This window comes from Cicer arietinum, chromosome 5 (genome assembly GCF_000331145.2).
Source record: "Cicer arietinum cultivar CDC Frontier isolate Library 1 chromosome 5, Cicar.CDCFrontier_v2.0, whole genome shotgun sequence".
Taxonomy (NCBI): domain Eukaryota; kingdom Viridiplantae; phylum Streptophyta; class Magnoliopsida; order Fabales; family Fabaceae; genus Cicer; species Cicer arietinum.
In genome coordinates, this window is record NC_021164.2 from 58406544 (window position 1) to 58429106 (window position 22563).

General features: G+C 24.5%; 1 protein-coding gene and 1 long non-coding RNA gene across 2 annotated transcripts; one reads left to right on the plus strand and one right to left on the minus strand.

Annotated features, from left to right (window-relative positions):
- The first annotated feature begins 1027 nt into the window (after window positions 1-1027).
- Window positions 1028-3984, plus strand: LOC140920229 (uncharacterized). The gene is made up of 2 exons (XR_012162951.1): window positions 1028-1459; window positions 3459-3984. It is a non-coding gene; the product is annotated as an uncharacterized lncRNA (long non-coding RNA).
- On the minus strand, window positions 1771-5804 carry LOC101513702 (metal tolerance protein 4-like). Its single transcript, XM_004500339.4, has 7 exons — window positions 5461-5804; window positions 5200-5369; window positions 4448-4646; window positions 3675-3853; window positions 3441-3591; window positions 2668-2798; window positions 1771-2194 (listed from the first exon to the last, which is right to left on the minus strand). Exons 1-7 carry the CDS (start codon window positions 5681-5683, stop codon window positions 2015-2017), a joined length of 1233 nt encoding a protein of 410 aa, XP_004500396.1. The 5' UTR covers window positions 5684-5804; the 3' UTR covers window positions 1771-2014.
- Window positions 5805-22563: the final 16759 nt, after the last annotated feature.

Below are 22563 nucleotides of genomic sequence, written 5' to 3' on the forward strand. Positions count from 1 at the left end.
CATTAAAACATAACTCATTTTTAAGTACTTTATTTTGTACAAATGTTATATATTATATTTTGTCAATATTTCACCATGTTGTAAATCATTTATTAATTTCTCATATTTTTTTGTCTTCTATTTTATCTGATGATGAATGTCAAATTTGGAGAGTATTGCTAGTTATGGTGCAATACGGTGTATAAATTGTAATTTACATGCATTTATCATTGACTGAATTATATGATGAGGATATGTTTAAGGTAATGAAAAGAAAAATATGTTCAAGTTTGCTCGTAGTTTTGTCATCATACTTTTATATAGGGGTGGACAAAGTTCAGTTTTGAACTAGAACCATTTGAAAACTGAACAAATCAATTTTTAGTTTGAAAAACCTAAACCGAACTAATTTTCAGTTAAAAAAACCGAACCAAATTGGTTTATAAACCAGTGAGCCAGTTTATTTTTGAACCGAACTGGTTTGTAAACCAAATTTTACATAATTACTCCTAATTACTTCTAAAAAAACAAATTTGATTCTATTTTTTTAGAATTAAAAACTAGTTCGGTTCAATTTTTCAAACTGAAAACCGGTTCAGTTTGGTTTTTTCGAACTGAAAATTAATTCGGTTCGGTTCTAATTTTAAAAAATCAGTTCGAAAACAGTTCGGTTTTCAATTTTTATAAATCAGTTTAAAAAACAGTTTGGTTCAGTTCAGTACTGCATTTTGGTTCAATTCTTAGTTTTTTCGAACATCCCTAGTTTCATAATGCATAAAATTCTTGAAATTAACGAGTTATATCAAATTTTTTCGTATATAATATCAAATTTTCAAATTAATTAAAAATAATTAAAAAAATAACCAAATTTTAACCAATTTTAAAAGAAAAAATAAATTTTAATTTGGATTTGTCAAAACCGGTTGTATAATTAAAAATCAATTATTTAACCATAACTGATTTTACCATCGATTTTAAATTAAAAAACAGATTTGATTATAAATCTTAATCTATATAATGATTTCATGTAGTTTCCGGTGACCACAACTTGAAACTATATTTTTCATATGTTTCATATATCTCGTATTTTATATTTTTAAATTCGGTCAATTGTCAACTATGTACACCAATTTGATTACTAAATATTTGTGAGTCAGTTAGTTACTATTGGATGGGCTCACTCCCCAAATGTGATCTACTAATTTTAATAGTATTATTATTATAATAATAATAATTATTATTATTATTATTATTATTAGTTTTAATATTATTATCATTATTATTATTGAAAAAAAAAAAAAAAAGGTTTCAACGGATTTGGCCCATGTGACAAAGAAAAGAGATTTTAATCCCTAATATAAAGATAGCAACAGTGCCGAAGAAAGAAAAATAGAAGGAAAAGCAAGTGTAGCAGCCGTAACAAGCACACTACCAAACGGGGAAGAGAAGAAAATGAATAACTTTGATGATGTGGTAACAGGTGTGTAAGTCCGTTTGATCTGCAATTTTAATATCCCATTCCTACCTATGAGTTTTTGTTATATAATATATTATTCCTTCAATTAAGTTTATTATTTTAATATATGAGTAGAGTTACTTTAGTGGAAGTTTTTATTGAACTAGAGTTTTTAATCTTTTAATTTGAGAAAAGTTTTTCGTGTTAAAAGTTGTATTTGTCTGTTCTTATCTGTACATCAAAGAAAAATATTTCGCATTATTGAGATAATTATCTCTAGTTTATCTATTGAATATTTTAGCCATCTATTCTTTGTGACAATGACAACAACCGAATTGCAAATGGAACATATATGTTTTACTTTCTGGTCTTAAAAATATAGTATATCTCACGACAAGTAGCCTTAAATACACATGTTCTAAAAAAAAACCATAAATACACCATGTGTTATTGCAAAATGAGAGCTATTGAATTAATGAAACTGTCAAAACTTTGTAATTGGCCAATAGAACTAGATCATGCTCTTTTACATTTTCACTTTTCAGTTGAATTTCTTATTCACAAAATGGTAAAATGTGCTTAAGGCTGATTGTTAGGTAGTTTACTCAGAACCGAGTGCTCTGGTTTGTGATCACACTCAAAGTCTAGATGAACGAATGCTCGTTCGACTTCTGGAAGTTTCTCAAGCTTTATCTGTAGAGTCTCTCCAATTGCATGTGCTTCTTTTAAAGGTAATTCTTCTGGAAGTTCAATGTCTACCTGCGCAAAATCAGACCCAAATCACGAGGCATAAGATCTTTTTTATTTTACATCCTTATCTCTCACAAATTCTAAAGTATACTTTACATGAACATTAGTATCAGAGGTTTGTAAGACTAAATCCACATAAAAGAAAGTTATCCTATCCTTGCCATGAGAAGATATGTACTGACAATCACATTGAAAGCTAACTAGATAAGAGAAACCGACTTTGTCACAAGTATGTTCAAAATGTAATATGGGCATCCCAAGTGTTATTATATACACAAGAATAGCTAGAAGAATAAGAGAAACCTAACTAGATTCCGTAAGTAAATGTCTAACTAGATTCCGTAAGTAAATGTCTTTTATAGCAATAAGAATAGAGTCCGACAGTATTTTGTAAATACTAGTAGAGCATGATGAATTAAATTTTTATAAAATTAGGCTTAGTCTTGTATGACTATAAATTGATTATGTGTAATTTGACATACCTCCACAAAATATAAAACACCAAATGTGTATGCGCGGACTGTGTCTATGCGTTTAATTCCAGGGTGCCGTAGAACTAGATATGTCAGTTTCTGCAAAACTTCAGGAGGTGCAGATTGTCCCACAAGTGAAACTGTAAAGGTGGTATCAGTAATCAGAATCGGTAAACAATTACATTCACACACAAAAGCTTCTTTTTTTTCCTTTTTTTTGGTGAGGGGTGTATGTCTTAAATAACAAACAAATGAAAATACAAGCTAACCAATTGCATATAATATAGTAAATTTTAAATCATTTTATTGTTATTGAGAGCTGTCTTTTAGACCTTGCCTGGAGCAAAAGTTAATCCTTTTTATAATTCTGATCAATATTTGAAACAAATGTGCTGAACTTTCACCAGCATCAATTATAGATTGAGGTTGGTGTATCACTCTCTGATTCTTCTGTTGCCCCTATCCACAGACAAATTGCTTTAAAAACTAATGCTGGATGCTCAAAACCGGTTTTGGCTCATAATTTTGCATCAATTTTAATATAAGTCAGCTGGTTTAGTAAAATTAAACTGACAAAGAACTGGTGTTTAAAGTTTTTCATACTGACAAAAAATAAAGTTGTTTCTTGGCAGTGAAGTTTTAGAAATTACTTTGCCTTTGAATGACAATAGCACAGTCAAAAGCACTAGCACTGAAGACAATCTATCATTTTCATCTCACAAGCATATATACATATATTGTGTAACATATTTATTTTTGTTTGAAATTCTGACGAGAATTACCTGCATTTTCCATGACAGTGCGAGACCAATTTGAGATAGTGTAAATTGCAAGCAAAATAGCTCCTACCGGATCAATCCACCAATAAAATTTATCACCGAGAATAGCCGCAATTAATCCAACTATATTTGTTACAACATCAAAGTGATGATCCTGCATGTTGTCAATTTTGAGATTGTTCAATTGTACTTTGACTTTAATTCATGAAGCAAATATCATAAGAAAGGGCCACTTACATCTGCATAGGCACGAACAATCTTGTTTCCTGAGCTTCTACAGTAAAACCAGAGTATAAGCTTCACCACTGTTGCAAATATCATGATAGAGTACAACCATATTAATTGTTCGCTTGTCATCTTTTCACTAGGACTGTTTTCTATTAGTTGTTTTATGGCCGTGAATAACACTTGAAAACCTGTAACAAAAAGGATTGAATGTATCATGTAATATTTTACATTTCAATGTAAATTTTTTTAATTGTAATTCTAAGAAAACAAGTTAGTGAAAATCATAAAGTACCAAAAGATGTTAATGTTATTTTTAGAAGCAGTAGGAATGTAGGATTGACCCTATAACATTTGAATGTATACTTCATATGTTAAAGTTCACCATAACAATACCATTAATTAAATTAAGTTCAATTTCTCTGATTCAAGCTAATGTCACAAAAACCTATGTATTGTCACATTAGGATCTTCTGATTTATGGTTTAAAGAATAAACAAACAGATGTTTCAATCTTAAGCTTAAAGCTGAATGCTTTCCTTAAAAAAAATAATCATAAGCATAAGGTACATATGTGCAAGTACTAAATTGAAATTTAATTTACAACAATGACAAAATTATGCATACAAGTCCACCACTGTAATATGATTTCAGACACCTTTCAATTAAAAGGAAAATGACATAAACGGAAAAATGATCTCAATGAACCGAATTTTGTAGCTTGCACATACAACAGAATGAACAGCATGGAAGCTAGGAATATAATTGAAGTAAATGTGACTCACCAAGTGTGGCCATGACAGCAGCAAAAACAATTATGCCAACTGGCTGCACCCTCAGCTTTCCAATGGGATACTGATATATATTTATGTTCTTCATTGATAGGTGAGTGAACCAAAGTATGCCACCAGCCATGAGATCAAGCAGAGAATCCAAAGTTGAAGCTGCAATAGCTATTGACCCACTCCTTATCGTGGCATAAGTCTACGCATTAAAACAGAAAATTATTTTACTTAGTTCACAAAAGGACTATATAATCCAAGAAGCAGGTAGAATAGTATTATCAACAAAACAACAAACATATAATCCAACGGCAAAAGAGTTCAATTAATTGATTCTCACAATTAACAAGTTTGAAATGAATCCTTCATTCCTTCTATATGACCACGATTACGTATGTGTTAGATGTTTGGTTATTATTACATAATAAAATTGATTTTGCTTCCAAACTTTTGTTTTATTAGGAAGTGATAAAGTACCTTTAAAAAAGCGATGAAGTAGCTTTTGTCTTATGTAAAAAAATTATTGGTGAAGAGGATCCAAATCCCAAAATAAATCAGTACTACACTTCAAACTCATCAATTGTACACAAGTATCAAAATCACGTTTTTCATGAAAAGCTGTAACAACACACACATGTATAATAATAACTATTGGAAATGGAACCAGAACATGACGAACCTAGCTACTTGAAATTGAAGACATGAAATGAATGAATTATATATATAAACATCATAATTCATAATATCATACATACCTTCAAAATCAACAAAACAACATTTGCATAATTTGAGATCTTCATTGCTCTTTCTTGTTGAGCCTGTTCCTCTTTATCATCCTCATCAATGCAATCAGATTCAACCAAAGTATCCACTTCCTCAAACGACTTCAGAGTCGCAATTTGTCTTTCATAGTACTCTTTCTCCCCTGTATTTACTCATCAATTCAAATTTGCAACACGTTCATTCGTTCATTTATACAAATATATAGATATACATATAGATTTAGAGAGAGAGACCTTGGCTTAAGGCGGTGGCGTTGGAGAGATCAACGTCGAAGGGAGACTCAGAGTCGAGGCTAGAACGGACCTTATCAGGAAGCATGGACAGGAAAGCGGATCTGATAGAGTTAACAGAGTTCCGGCGAATAATTTGGGTTCTCCGACCGTCGTGTTCGGCGGAGTTCCGGTCATTTAAAGATAAAAGAGGTGTCGTCGACTTTGAACCTGAATTCCCGTCCATGTTTTAAATTATCAATTATCAAATGAATAACCATGCAAAACTCTCAATAAACAAACCAAAACAAGCACAGAGATCCTTACTTTTTCCTAACTCATAAATTTCATATAATACGGTAGTATTAAACATACGGTGCTGGCTAATATTTACATGTTAAAGATTTTAAAATAAAATATTTATGTTAAAAATATAATTTTTAATTTTTTTAAGGAATTAATATGATAAATTTCATATTTAATATCTTAAAACTTATTCTTTAAATATAGATTAACATTTACTTTAAAATATATTAGTTGATTTTTTTCAATTAGGATATTCTAGCATGACTTTGTCGCGTCAAAAAATTAAAATAAAAAATAAACAAATAAGCAAGACTTATTGCTACGTGGACAGAAACCATTTTGCCAACGTGAAAAGTATTAATGTATTCTTTTGGATGTTTTCTTTTTCTTTCTATAATATTTCATTCTTTTAATTTTTTTTAGGCGGCAATTTGAACATGCCGACTATGTAAAATTTGTTTACCCTTTTAGGAAACAGCATATTAAGATGTAATTATCTATTGATTTATTTATTATCATTTTTAATAAATTAAAAATATAATAAAATATTACATTAAATATAATTAAATTATATTATATTAATAATAAAATATATTAAATAAAAAAAAGTCAACTTTAATACAATTGAGTACATGTGTCAGCAGTGTTTAATATTTTTTATTATGACCAAATACATGACATAACTTACACTTTTTAAGTACTTTTTTTGTAGTGTCTATTTATATTTTAATGCATTTACTCTAAACAATCTTTTTTTACTCTTTGTATTTAAAGATTGTGGCACTCTAACACCTTCATATTCGAACGTATATCTTTAGCTAGGTATAGACTTGAACGTTTCACTATAGAATAGTATTGTTTCCATAGTCGCACACTTGTTAGAAAGGTTGAAATTGAAGTGACCAATTAGTCTTTTGGATTTACTATCTCATAACCATAAAAGTATGGTTGCTCTGATCAAAATCACCCACTTGATAACTATTGAACTTATGAATTCATGGTTTCATAAAATTCATGTATTTTTCTATGTATACTTGATAAGAAGCTAAAATTATTGCATGTAATTTTTCCATTGTTGAAAATAGTGTCCCCAAACTTATAATAAAGTTGTTTGGACCAAGTGGTTGGAAGGTTGTACGTGTTTTTCAACATTCAATTGATTGACTCAACAAAGTTAGTTATCATGTGACCCAACTACTACCTAGTATGTTATCCAACCGTTTTATGATATATCGGTTTACCATGTTGATTTCACTGCAGTAGTATTTGTACATAGGCTCATTAATTAAATTTAATATATATCAACACAAGAAAAATATGTTAAATTTTATGGAAAAATAATTGAAAATTATATTATTAAAATTAATTAATAAGTAAGAAAAAAAGTATATTATATAATTAGAATAAAATTAAATTTTTCACAAAGGCAGAATAAAATAGAATTGGCACGCTGACAAATCGAGGAACTAGATAAATTTTGAAATATTGTATTTAATGTACAAATTGAATATTTTAATATATTATAACTTTTGTATATTAAGTTGACAAAAACCTATGAGCAGCTTTGTCATTAATAAAAAAAAAGTCATAAAAAATATAAAAATATGTGCTGTAGTGTTCCTGTATCTGACGAGTCCGGTACATATATTTTAACGTATAGTTCTCATAGGCTACAAAATCGATTGTTCAGCTAAATGAAATTGAACAAAAAAATAGCTAAGCAAACAAAAGTGTATGGAAAAATATAGATTTTAAAGTTTAACACACAAATACAATTTATTACCGTTGATTGGTTTTGACTGATGTATGATTGACGCGTAAGTAGATACATAAAAGATAAACCTAATAATTTTACTATGGTATAATATATGAGATTTATTTCCTTTAAAGTGTGTAATCATTAAAAAGAATATATCAAAAATAGATATTATAATTAGTTATAATTAATTAAATATATTTTTAATATTAATAATTAATTTATTAATTAACTATTAATACTATATATGTTACTATATAAATTGAGTTATTCACTTATTTAGATCATGAATTTATTAAAAGTGTTGTCTATTTATTTTTTCAATAAAAATATCCAGAAAATCTAAGTCAACTTTAAATTGACCCACCACGTTGAATAAGCTTTTGACACACGTGGCCGTTCAATCCGTTATGATTTTACTATTTGTTCTTCAGTTTTTGTATTTAGCATTAAAATAACTAATATACTAATACACCTCCCATTCAATATAACCAAATATTTTACACTTCGATGAAACACAACCTTCGTATTTAACATTTGTTGAAGTTGAATGTGGGTTTTTATTTTTTAAAAAATCTGCAGAAATTTAATCACATATGAATTATTTTGCATTGTTGAACCTCAAATCGAACCTCTGCACTTGTTGGGTTAAGGGTTGGAAGTTCCTATTTTGTTCATATCTGAGACCTAGTAATGTATTTTATTATTATAAATGTAAAGTGAAGTATAATGTTTTAAAATAGTGCACATAATGTTAGTTAAAAAGACAAATTAGAAAAATAATAATATTAAAAATGATATTCGTTTTAATTATATATGTATAAGATAAATGCCAACAACTGATTTTGGAGTCAATAATACAAATATATAAATATTATTTTGAAAATATTTTAAAAGTTTACATTCAAATATTTTAAAATCAAAATTTTAGTTTTATTCATAAATTTTTTTTACTTTTAATTTATTAACAAGTATCGCATGAGCATTCATTAACAATGTCATATGTATATATAATTTATTTCAATGACAACACAAATGTAAATGTCTCCATTGTGTGACCATTTTTCTCCTGCCTTATATTATTTTTTACAATTAAAAGAAATACATTTTAATCAAGCTGTCTCACTCTTTTTAATTAAATTTTTTTAGTAATATGTGACAAATGTCAAATGACAGCCGTTCAATTATTTCATATAGTAATAAAAATTTAGAATAAATTAAAAAAAAAAGTAAATGATCTCAAAATGAAGAAGAGTGTCCAATATTAACAAGAAAACTAATACACTAATTCGCCTTACGAAGGATACGTCCAATAGAATTGTCTATTTTTATTATTTTTACTAGAATGAATTAAATACATTTTTTATAATTTATTTTGCTTCCTATATATTTAAATAAGTTAAATTTATAATTGATTTTCAGCCAAATAAAATGAATAATGCTATATGTAAACTTTTTATTTTTCAACACTTCAATTTTCTTTATTTCTATCTTTTTGTCATACCACCAACATATCATATTTTATATTATTCTCTCTATTATTTTTTTCTCTCAAAATGTTAATTGATCTATATAAGTGTCCATAAAATATTTTCCAAATAAAATATAGTTGATTTCCTTCCTACTCAGGCCTTGACCTATTCTCAAGATCTCATTATCAATTTTTTATAGAAAAATAATATTTTATTAATAGAAAAATAAAATACTATTACAAAGATGAAAAAACAAATAGATTAAATTCAGTTAAGACCTACCTCATATAATCCAACAATAAATTTATTTGGTTAAATTATACATTTAGTCTCTTTATATATTTTTTATTTTTACTTTATACACACACAAAAATAGAGAAATTTGATTTGGATCGCAACTTAATTTAATATCATGTCATCTTCAAAATTTATAATTAGTAAAATCTTGACTTCCTTAATTTGATATCATAGTTCTTGTCAATGTCGAACTCCTTATTCTATTATGTTTTTTTCTTCTTCTTAAAATCGTGGCATCTCATCGATATTAAACATCGATATTATTTATTTTAGCCATAAGAGAGAGAAATTATTTATTTATTTATCATAAAAATCAAAAGATTGAGAAAAATCACTTATCATATCTACACAATCAGAGAAAATAACTCAATGTAAAAAGAGTAGTCTCTCATATTAACATATAGGAAATAGAAAAGCTTTGATGTATTGCATAAGACACAGAGATTTAATGTGCAAGATAAAATTCGTGAAATTGCATAGATATAATTTTTTTCATCTGATTAAATAAGAAAAGATCGTTGTTCTTATTCATAATAAGGTTTTTATTCATAATAAGAAAGTGATGCCAATAATACTAATTAAATGGTATAAATAGAAAAGGAAAGTAATATTATTTTAAAAATTGAAAAGATTGTTTATTGTAGAACAGAGAGATTACTATTTGGAGGATAAAAGTAGAAGTTATGTAAATGATTAAATGCAATTGGTGTCCTCATTTACTCAAATGTTATCTTACGAATGCTTCAACGCGGCACCGTTTCAAGAGTTCCACGTTTTTTAAATACTTTTCATTTATTAGTACTTTTTATCATAATTGATTTGAACAAAAAGTTGCTTCTAAAATTTCCGGTCATTATACAAGTCCAAGGGGATAACGTTAGTATATCAAAAGGTTAATTAATACTCATTTCTTACGTATTCTATTGGAGTGAAAATATATTACACTGAGTTAAGCTTTACAAGATTTAAGTTTGTCATATCAAAAGACTTGAGTGTAGTTTGTGATATATTGTAGGCTTAAATTTTATGCATAAATCTTAACGAAAATTTGATATAATTTGTTAACGTACTTAAAAATTTATTTTATTTTAATATATTTAAATAAATAATTAAATATATTTTTAAATAGATTAATAAATTAGTATGTCAATAAAATTATATTATATTTTAATATTTAATATAATATTTTAAAGAATTTGATTTTATATGATATTCTACTTCAATTCTATTTTATTATAATATCATTTAAATATGATAAAAATTATAAAAAGTTAGTATATTTAAATTTCTAAAAGTTCAACATTTAATATAATAATTATTCTTATTTTTATTTGATTAAATTTATATTTTTATATTTATATTTTATTATATATTTAATTTATATTTTAAATTATACTTTATAAAATTAATTAAAAAATAATTATTCTTATTTTATTTTGATGATTTTTATTAAAAAATAATTAATTTAACTCAGCTTATATTTATAATAATAATTTTAAATAGAAAATAAGATACAGTAGAATTGTAAATTAATTTATTATATTTTAATAATTTATTAAATACTAAATTTAAATATAATATAATAATTTATTTTTATCATCTACATAAAGGGACTCTAATATTAAAGTGCATCACTTTGATGCAATGATTAATCCTCATAGTCCCGATAACTTAAAATGGAGGCCCATAGCCATAAGTATTTAATGCACGACTTTACCGAGGAAGGTTGTTCATGGATTGTCTCTACATATTTTTCTATAAATTTCAATCAGTATACAAATCCAAGTGGATAACATTGTTATATAAAGAGGTCAATTAATGTTCATAGTCTTAATAACTTGGATACAATATAAAATTAGGATAATGTTAATAAGTGTTTTTAAGATGTTTATACCAAATTTAAAAAATAATATTAGAAGTTGTATAATTTATATTCTAAAACTATATAAAAAAAAGTTTTTTAATTTATTTATTTATTTTTTTAATTACTTAATAAATACATTTAAAGACGTTAGCATGACCCAAATAATATGTTGATATGGTATTGATATTGATTAATGTACAATCGTATAAGAATGTTTTAACATCGAGGCTATTAATTTTGAGTAAAAAGAAGAAAATCGTGATATTGTTTAATGTTCAATCATATGACAATGTTTAACATCGAGGCTGTTAATTATGAGTAAAAAAAGAAAAAAAGAAATCGAGGCTATTAATCTAATATATATATAATATACGATGGAATTTACTATATTTGTTGACATCTGCTCAAAAAAAAATTATTTGTCATACTATATATCTATTAACTATTTTTGACATAGATATTTATCTATGACATTGTCTATTGATCAATATACTATTAATTTATATTTTTTTTCTTCTTTTTTATTATATTTTTCTATTGCAAATTTAAATCTTATTAACTTTTATCTTACATCATCTTTTTATTAATTTGTTCTTTCTTTTTAAAAAATTCAAGCACGAATTCTAATGTTAAAATTGTAAAAATAAAGTTAATGTTAAAATATTTTAAAATAAACTGTCATTGGTATATTAAAAAAAACATGGATTTTTTTTTGTCTATGATAGATAAAATAATATTTGACAAATATAAAAAAACAACATGATATATTTTTTATTAATACTTAAAAAATATGAGAAACATATGTGGCATTGATAGTTATAAAAAAAAACACATGACAAATATAAATTATTTATACATAAGAAAATACGGAAAATATATTTGTAATCAATAAATAAATAAAAAACGAGATAATATTGAATTTCATGTATATTTTTATACAAATAAAAAATTATTTGATATCATGAATATTAACGGTGTTCACTAAAAGTACATAAGACATTAATTTTAATACATCTCAATAACATATCAAATAATTTTTTATTTGTGCAACAATTTCCATGCATGATAAATACAATGTAAATTTTTGATCCAACCAAAAAAGTAAAAAAAAAAAAAAAATAGACATGATTGACATGTTTACATTGAAATAATTGAAACTCTCAAATATTTATCAATAATAAACATTAAATATCAGAGAAATATTTATCATTGTTACATAAAAAAAATATAGGACACATTTTTTCATTGATAAATTTTTTAAAACATCATGAAATAAACCTTTATCACTAACAAATATAAAAAAAAAACATAAAAAAATTTAATAATCGATAAATATAAAAAACACATGATCAATATTTGTTATCGATACATAATAAATATTTGTCATTGGTACAAAAATATATATGTGGCACATATTTGTCACTTATAAATTAAAAAAGAAATCGTGGAATAAACACTCATCATTGATAATTATAAAAAATACATGACTAATAATTGTCATTGATATATAAAAAGAATACAAGATAAATATTTGTCACGATTAAATATAACAAAAAAATACGAGCTAAATATTTATCATTTAATTTAAAAAAACACAAGATAAATATTTATCATTTAATTTTTATAAAAAAATACAAGATAATTATATATTACTTATAAATATAAAATCACTAGACAAATATATGTTTTTTTACTAAAAACAAATATATGTTATGGATTCATAAAACATATGAGCAACATATTTAACTGTGATAAATATAAAAGAAACACACATAACAAATATTTATCACTGATAAACTTAAAAAATACATAATAAATATTTTTTATTTATACAAAAAAAAATATGGTATGCATTTGTCACTGATAAATTAAAAAAGAAATTACAGATAAGACAAATATTTGTCATAAATGAATATAAAAAATACTTGACTAATAAAAAAACACATCACAAACAAGGCAAATTAAAAAACACATGACTAATAATTATCATTGATACATAAAAACAACACAAAACAAATATTTGTCATGAATAAATATAACAAAAAATACGGGATAAATATTTCATTTAAATTTAAAAAAAAATATGAGATAAATATTTATTACTTATAAATGTAAAAACACTAGATAAATATATGTTAATTTTTTTTATTAAAAACAAATATATGTTATTGATTCATAAAAAAAATACAGGACACATATTTAACCATGATAAATATAAAAAAAAACACATACAACAAATATTTATCACTAATAAAAAAAAAAAAAAACATGAGCTAAATTCTTTCATACATAAAAAAATATATGGTACATATTTGTCACTGATAAATTTTTAAAAAATCTCAGGATAAACACTTATCACTGATAAATATAAAAAATACATGACTAATATTTATCATTGATACATAAAACATGAGACAAATATTTGTTATGAATAAATATAATAAAAAAACACCGAATAAATATTCACCACTGAAAAATATAAAAAATACAAGATAAATATTTATCAATGATAAATATAAAGACATTCGACAAATAAATTTTTTTATTAACGACAAATATATTTTATTGATTCATAAAAAAATACATGACATATATTTAATCATGATAAATATAAAAAGAAAGACAGTTTAAATATTTACCACTAATAAACATAAAAAAAAAGCATGAAACAAATATTTGTCATTGATACATAAAAAACACATGGCATATATTTGTCAATTATAAATTAAAAAAATCACGGGATAAACACTTATTGCTGATAATATAAAAGCATATTTATCATCGATAAATATAAAAAAATTACATGGTCAATATTTTTCATTGATGCATAAAAGCACACATTACATATATTTGTCATTGATCAATTTATTTAAAAAATATTAGGATAAATATTTTTCATTAATACATAAAATAATACTGGATGCATATTTATTGTTGGTAAATATAAAAAAGCACAAATAATAAGACAAATATACACTATCAAGTCCATACACTATCAAGTCCATATGTATAAAATTAATTTTTTTTTAATATCTTATACATAAAAATGAAAAAAATTATAATACACTAAATATAAAAAAGTAATACTCAAGCAATTATTTATCTTAATTAATTTTAGCATTTTTATTCAAATCGTGCTAAGTATTGTTAACATTATTTATCTTAATTAATTTTAGCATTTTTATTCAAATCGTTGATATTATTTTATATGAATACACAACAACAAAATCATGATAAGTTAAGTATTGTTAATGTATTTTACTTTTTTTTCTCTTACATTTTATAAAAAAAATATAAGGAAACAATTAATTTTCTTATTCAATTTTAGATTCTACATGTGAATTTTGCAAAATATCCACATATATATAACTTTAAAACTCTTAACTTATGTGACAATAACAATAATAAAATGTCTTTAAAATGAATCATATATGATAAAAAAAAATTAAGAATTAGATGGTGATAATTTTTTATTCACGATAAATTCTTAATAAAAAATCAAATCTATTTTAAATTTGCGATAGTTAAATAATAATTTGGTTAATGTTAATATGAAACTACTTGGACTATTAGAAACTAGTGTTTTACCTACTAATTTTCCTCGGCAAATAATTCCGCAGGTAGGATTTGTCGCGAATGATAGAATATTTTCTTCTAGATAGGTAAAAAATCTGTTTGTTGGTGGGAATCTACAATCGACTATATTTCAGTAGAAAAATCCACATTTTTCCTAGGATTTACATGCAAATAGTTTTCTGCAGCAAAATAAATAAAATTATTATATTTTAAATAAAAAACAAGACAAGTTCTACTGTACTATCAATATTTTGACCAATCATTTTTCTTTTAATTTGTTTATGTGAATATTATTATATTATCTATTTAATTGACTAACCTAAATTTTTTGATATATTTATCTATTTAATTTTGACTTAAGTAATTTAATAAATTGTTTTCATAATTAAAATTTAATTTTAATTAAAATCATAACAAAAAACTATTTAAAAATAGTTTCAAAAAGTAAAATTAAATTGTTTTGATAAAAATAAATCTAAAATATGATCAAACTCATTCATAGATGACATTGTATTTAACTATGAATGATTTAATTTAATAATATTAAATTATATTAATTTTTAAATGTACCCTTAAAGTCTTCAAAAGGTAAAGTTATTACGTGAAATTGTATAGAAATAGAGTAAAATTGACTGATTTTTTTAGTGTCCACTAAAATTGTTCAATTTTTTAAAATAGATGAAAAGTAAAATAGGAAAAATAAAAAAGAATCTAATCACAGTCATAACCATCAAACCTAATCAAAGAACCTTAGTTTTTCAATCTAGCCACCACCAAACCTCAACCGACACACCATCAGCCGCAATTGCATTTCAATCATAGCCTCAATTTCGTTGTCTTCGTAACTCTTGCATATGAGCTTCATGACATTCTCAACCTTCAGCGCCATTCAAATTTTCCGTGTATGATTCAACGTCTCAGTAAACGCCATTTTACAGTTCTTCTTCTTCAATAGAATTTGTCCCTTAGAAGTTTCATGTGGTTTACTAATTTTTATTTTTATTTGTAGCTTGAAGGAGAGTATTAGATGAATCCTTTGTATCTAGGTTTTTTTCCCAATTTTTCTGTTGAGTATTATGTGAAACTCGTTAAGCTCTCTACGAAGATTCCAACATGTTTATATCTCTTCCCTCTCCATTCGTCAAAAGATTTGCCTCCGAATTTCAATTCATCTCTCAATTTCGTTCATCGTCGAAAATGTTTGTTACTTACTTTATTATACCATTGTTATCAACATGATTAATATATATCTCTTTTCTTGTTACAATTGTTGAATGTACGAATAGATGTTAGTACTCATAGAAAATTAGGTTTACAAGATATTGTTTTGTTTTAATGCATGTTATGGAGTTTTTTCGTTGTTGCATGTAAGGTGTTTAATTTTAGTTTCTAATTAATTTTCACAATCTGAAAAGATGTTTTATGTTTTCTATATTGGTTGATATATTGAACAAGATACATGGGATTTTCTAGCAAACACTAAAGGCTTGATTTTTTTGAGTTTGCTTAGAACTAAGTTATAATTTACTTGATATTAGATGCATTTTAAAACACTTGATACATAATAGATGCATTTGTTCTTTGAGTATGTTTTTCATCCTTGAAGTTTTGCTACATTTGTCTGTTTTAAAATGCAACTCTTTATTAACAAAAAAGAGCACTCACCGTCCTTTGCTTCGTGATCATAATGGCAGTTCAAATGGTTCTATTTGGTGTTTCGATACCATTTGATAAAATGGTTCCGATAAGATAGTGGAGATGATGACATTAGTAGTAATCATATTGAGTATTTTTTGTTTGTTTTTATATTGATAATTTGGTTGCATCATGTACTTGATTATACATAGTTTTTTTTTGGGTCATGCTTTAATTAATACTCAATTATGATATGTCAACATGATATAAATTTTGTTTAGTAGTATTACAATTAAAACCAATATTAAATACATAAAAAATGTATTATAATAATGTTTTCATATTTGAAATTTTTTATATAAATTAAATTTCCCTATGCAAATTTCTCACGAAATTTTCTTTGAAAACAACTTTGACGCGGAGTTAGTAACCTTTTTCATTCAAAATTTTATTTGGAATTATATATAGAACAAATTTGTGGAAATAATACATATATTTTTACATAAAAATTCGTAAGAAAATGTCTTAAGTTAGTCAAAGTTTGCAGTCGAATTTATTTATTTTTCTTGCAAAAATAGCTTCAGATAAATTATCTGCGGATTCAGAACTCCTCAAGAAACAATTATCCACGAAGGATTTATGTGGAAAAATAGTTATGCAGACAAATCTGCAGGTAACTTGTTTCCTACGGATGTGTAGCTTAAATCCGCATGACAATCCGCATGTAAAACACAAATTTATCATACCATTAGTTATGACATAAGATTGTCGTAAAAAATTTCTCATATAATGAGTTTATAAATTTATTAACAATCATTACTTCAACTATTTATGTATTGTTGATCAGCTTTCCTTTTAATTTTAATTTAGTATTTATCTTTATTGTATAATAATTTGATTGTTTCAACTCATAGTATTGTATTTTGATTATATCAATTATAAGCTATTAACAATACACTGTTATAGTTTATTTTAATATTTTTTAAAATTACTCAAATAAAAAAATATATTTATACAATTATCTAATTTAATCAACTATTAAAAATAACATGTCATATTTATTCATATAATATTTTAAGTGATCATTTTATTCGCAAGACATGTTTTGAACTAAAAAATTAACCTAGTGCATTAGCACGAAACTCTTACTAATTTATGAAAAAGAATATCATTCAATAGCTATTCATGTCCCAATTCACTATCATATGCAATGTATAAACATTATATTTTTCTTATCATTTGATTTGATTATGATTATATTTAGTGAGTACAAGTATTTTTAAATATATAGTGCACTTTTTTTTAGCAAAAACAAAATATATATGTAGTGCACTTTTAATAATATTTACATTTATATTTATACTCACATGTATTAACTATTAAGTACAAAGTTTAAGATGCGTTTTAGTATATGTGATCCTTATTTCACTTCATTCAGTTTAATTATAATCTGAATGTCTAAGTTTAATAAGGATTTAATTAATTTAAATGGATGTAGTAAAATACATGTGTTTGTCCGATCTTAAATAGAAATGATTTTTTAACTTCTGTTTGTTTATTGGTATAGAATATTTTATTTAAATGATTTTTAATCTGTTTGTATATAATTTTGTAAAATTAATTTTTTTTAACTACAAAATTACCATAAATGACATAAAAATAATTTTCAGAAAAACATATTTATTTGAAAAAATATTTTTTTAAATACATGATTTTCTAAATACACATATGTGTGTCTACCCTCTTATGCATCTCTATATTCATTCATCCAATTTCTATCTAGTATCTCTCTTACTATGTACTATCTCATGTCTTCCCCTACCTCTCCCTTTTATCCCAAACAAATCAATGAATTTAGGTAATCCATTTCATAGTTTTTGAATCCCCTGAAAAATAAACATATAAATAATTCATCATGAAAACATATAAATAATATATTTTGGAGGTCCTATTTTAATCTTAAAATTTGGGCCCTAATAAAAAAAATGCAATTTTAATAATTAAAAAATTGAAAAAATTTAGTCTTTGTACACATATCAAACTACGTAATGTTCTACACATACCAATTTAAATGATGATTTACACATACCAATGTACATTATGTATATATATTAGACTCAAATTTCTTTCATGCAAATTTTTAGCAATAGTTTGGTTTTACTTTCATCCCATCTTACAACAATTCTTTAATCACTCTCATAATTTTTCGCATTTTTTTAGTTGTTGTTCTAATTGATATTTAAGTCAGCAGAAATGTTAAATCACATATTTAAAACAGTTCATGGAATTATAACCTACAATTAACCAAATTTATTAGTTTAATCTATGTCGTATACACATTTTAAAGTTGTTGATTAATGTAGTTGAGTACTCATCAAAAAGCAATAAATAAACACACAACACAAAAAAAAAACGTAGAGAAATAGGATAAAAAAACTTACAAGATGAAAACCTAGATTAAAGTTGATAAAAAAATCGTGAAAAAAAAAATAGTCACTGCGTGAGAAAACACAATCATTTTCCCTCTCATTTGTTCCACGAGTCAAATGTTACAAACTACTATTTTTAACTTTTCATATTTAACCAAAACATAATTTTTCTAATAAAATAATTTTAAAAAATTCTGAAACAAACACTATTTAAATCATAAAAGATAATTTTTAATTTAAAAAAATAGATTTTCTTCAATCTAATTACCAAATAATAATTTATTGCTTTAAATAACAATTAAATATACCTCAAATTTGTTGTGTATGATGAACTTTCAACCATTTCGATTTTGTAAATTAAACGTGATCATCTATTACACATTAAAGGGTCAAAACAGAATAAATGTCATAACTATAAGTCAAACACCAATTCAAAATTTTAGAAAATTACAATTCTCTATTCTTGACATTTGGTTCTTTTAATTTTGTATACATATATCAATAAATAATAAATTTAAATATATTTAATTTTTTTTATCTTCGTTAAAAATAAAATTTATTTAATATATATTTTTAAATTTGAAAAGTACAACAAAAATATTATTAATTATATTTTAATTTTATAAAAGATGCCGTGTTTATAAGATCTTTAGGGACCAATGGGTTTAATTATTTTGACCATTTGAAACACCCAACTTAATAGTTGTCTCATCAAAATCTCTTCTTATACGATACAAACAAGTTCAGTCTCCAATAATTTTGAAAATGCATGTGTGGTTCACCAACAAATTTCAGATCTGAGTGCCATTTATTTCCACATTCATGAATTAACATGAGGTTTTTAACAAGAGGGTTCAAACCCAATAAAAAATAAATGAAATTAAAAGTCCATAGAAAAGATAACTAAATTTCTATAGCCAACACGGCAAAAAGAGATGTTAGTTGTATTAAAATCTCATCGATCTCAAAAAAAAAAAAATCGAAATTTTGATATCTTATTTTCTAACACAAAAAATTAAACCAACTTAGCAAAAAAATATTCACAACTTATAAAAGTATTTAATATCGATTAAATTAATATTTACCATTTAAGGTTAGAACTATAGAAGTAACTGCTTTAGACATTTAAAAATAAACAAATTTTTATTTAATAAAAATACTTCATATTTTAATTTATAATAATTTTAATAAAATATTATTATACACTTTAAAAACTTTATATTTATATTCATTTTAAATCTTCTTATATCTTAGGTGGCATTACATCACACCACTTGACATCTTTTGTAGACAATGTCTTTACACACACAAATATATATATATATATATTAAGACGACAACATAATTCACACCTGCTTTGGACGGAGAAAATCTATTTTGATTGGATGCTTCCATGAAATTAAAATTAAGAGGTGGAGACGGGTTTGGGGTGATGATATTCGAGTTTTTTTTTTACTATCCTGTTTTTGAAAGAAAAAAACACACAAATACTCCCATTTTAAATTAATCTACCAAAATGCACTTTTTTTTTTTCAATTTTTTTAAATGTTACAAGTCGCCATTTGGAATGGCGACTTCCTTAAGAAAGGCCAACTTTCAAATGGCGATTTCTTACTAAAAATTAAAAAAAAAAATTGATTTTTTTTTTAAAAAAACAAGTGAGAAGTCGTCATTTGGAAGTTGACCTTCCTTAAGGAAGTCGTCATTCCAAATGGCGACTTGTAACATTTAAAAAAATTGAAAAAAAAAAAAGTGCATTTTGGTAGATTAATTTGAAATGGGGGTATTTGTGTGTTTTTTTTTTTTTTTTTTTTAAAATAGTGAGAAAAAAATACCCTATTATTGGTCGTTAATGATGACATAGTTAAGCTATCATTCTAGTGAAAGGATTTAACAAGGGGACTTGTTATCTCTTTACCTTTTCATTATATACGTCGAAGGACTTTCATTGCATATTTAGAAAGATGGATCCATAGGAAAGATCCATGACATCAAAATATGTTGAAATACACATATTATTTCTCGCCTTTATTTTGCAGATGATTTCTTTTTGTTTTTAAAGGTAAGTGATAATGAGGTTTTGATCATGAAGAAATTTTTTGGCACATATAAGCAGCTTCATAGGTTATTAATTTGAACAACTCTAAGATTTTTATACAACAATCAAATATTTGTAAATTAACCTTTCATACTAAATAATATTATTTTTTATATGCTAATATATATATAATTTTTTTATTAATACACGATAATATATTTTAGTTGAATATGTGAAAAATATATATTATATTTTGAATAGTTTATTTTTTATTATATTAATTATAATAGATATAATTTTTAAATTTATATATATATATATATATATATATATACATATATATATATATATATATATATATGAATGGGTACGGATGTAGACGGAGAAATTCAAACTCCGTTATAAAAAAATAGTCTAATTTTTGCATCTACTATAAACGGGAACACAGAGTGGAGGAGACAAAATCTACTAATACCTCAATTCGATTATATATGAAAGTCACGTGCAAATGCATACAACCCTTTTGTAAAAAATATTTTTTGCATGTTTTTTCCCCTACTAATACCTCTAAAGAAGTAGTATATCTTGGACCAGTTAACTGAACATATTGCTTGATTTGGGATCATCGACAAACTTCTCCTCCTCCTCCTTCTTGTTCTTCTGAGCATATTTTTTAATTTTCATTTATCAGAGAAGAGTGATTTAATGTCATTTTTTATTTTAAAATCAATTTTTTAGTTTTTTTGTCTCACCTCTAATTCAAATAATTGAATTATATATATATTTTTTGTTTTTTTTTGGGTTGTTGTCTAAATGTGACATTGATATATATTTAATTTTTTTCTTTTATTTGTAACGAAGTTATCGGAGTGCAACGTTGATTTGTTCATCGCTTTAATTTTTCTTCAATTTAATGTTTATTTGATTCAGATTGATAAATAAATTTAATCGAGTACAGATCAGCTTTAATCAATCATTTTTGAATTGTCAAAGTTATAACTCTAAATACATATTAACTTGAAGGTAGATGTTGTCACATTTATAAGTATTTTACCGTTATATGTTAATAATTTAACGTGATTTTTCTCGTAAATTTATCATTTGGGGTTTTAATAACTTTAAATTATTTTATTCTCTATTGATGTAATTTTCTCATCAATTCAAATGAATATCCTTTTTAGTAAAAAATTTATTTCAACTATATATTTATATTAATCACTTTTAACTATTTTTTCTTCCGAACTTTCAATTAAATACCGAACTATTTGTATATTATTTACCTCCACAAAGTAACAACTTTGCACAATCCACCTACGTGACCCATGCAAATGTTTGGATATTATGCTAGTTATCTAAAAAAGATGGAACTAGAAACCTCACGAGAAACTGATAGTGGCAGAATCAGAGACACAAAAAAATCAAGAATAATGTTAAAAAGTCTGAAAAGGATCTAGAAGACTAACACTTCGTTGGACAAGTAGGGGTGGCAAACTCATCCTTTTATCCACTATCCATTCAATTCATCTCCACATATATGAATTGACTCCAATCTATTTATTTAAAATTATGAATGGATCCAATCCATCTATTTTTCTAACTTAATGGATCACATACTTATTTTAATGATATGTAATGGATTATATTTTCTTTATTTTAATTTTTTTATTAGTTTAAAATATTAAATCTAAAATTTATTTTCTTTATTTTAATTATTTTATTATTTTAAAAAGTTGTTTTTAAAAATTCTGAATTTT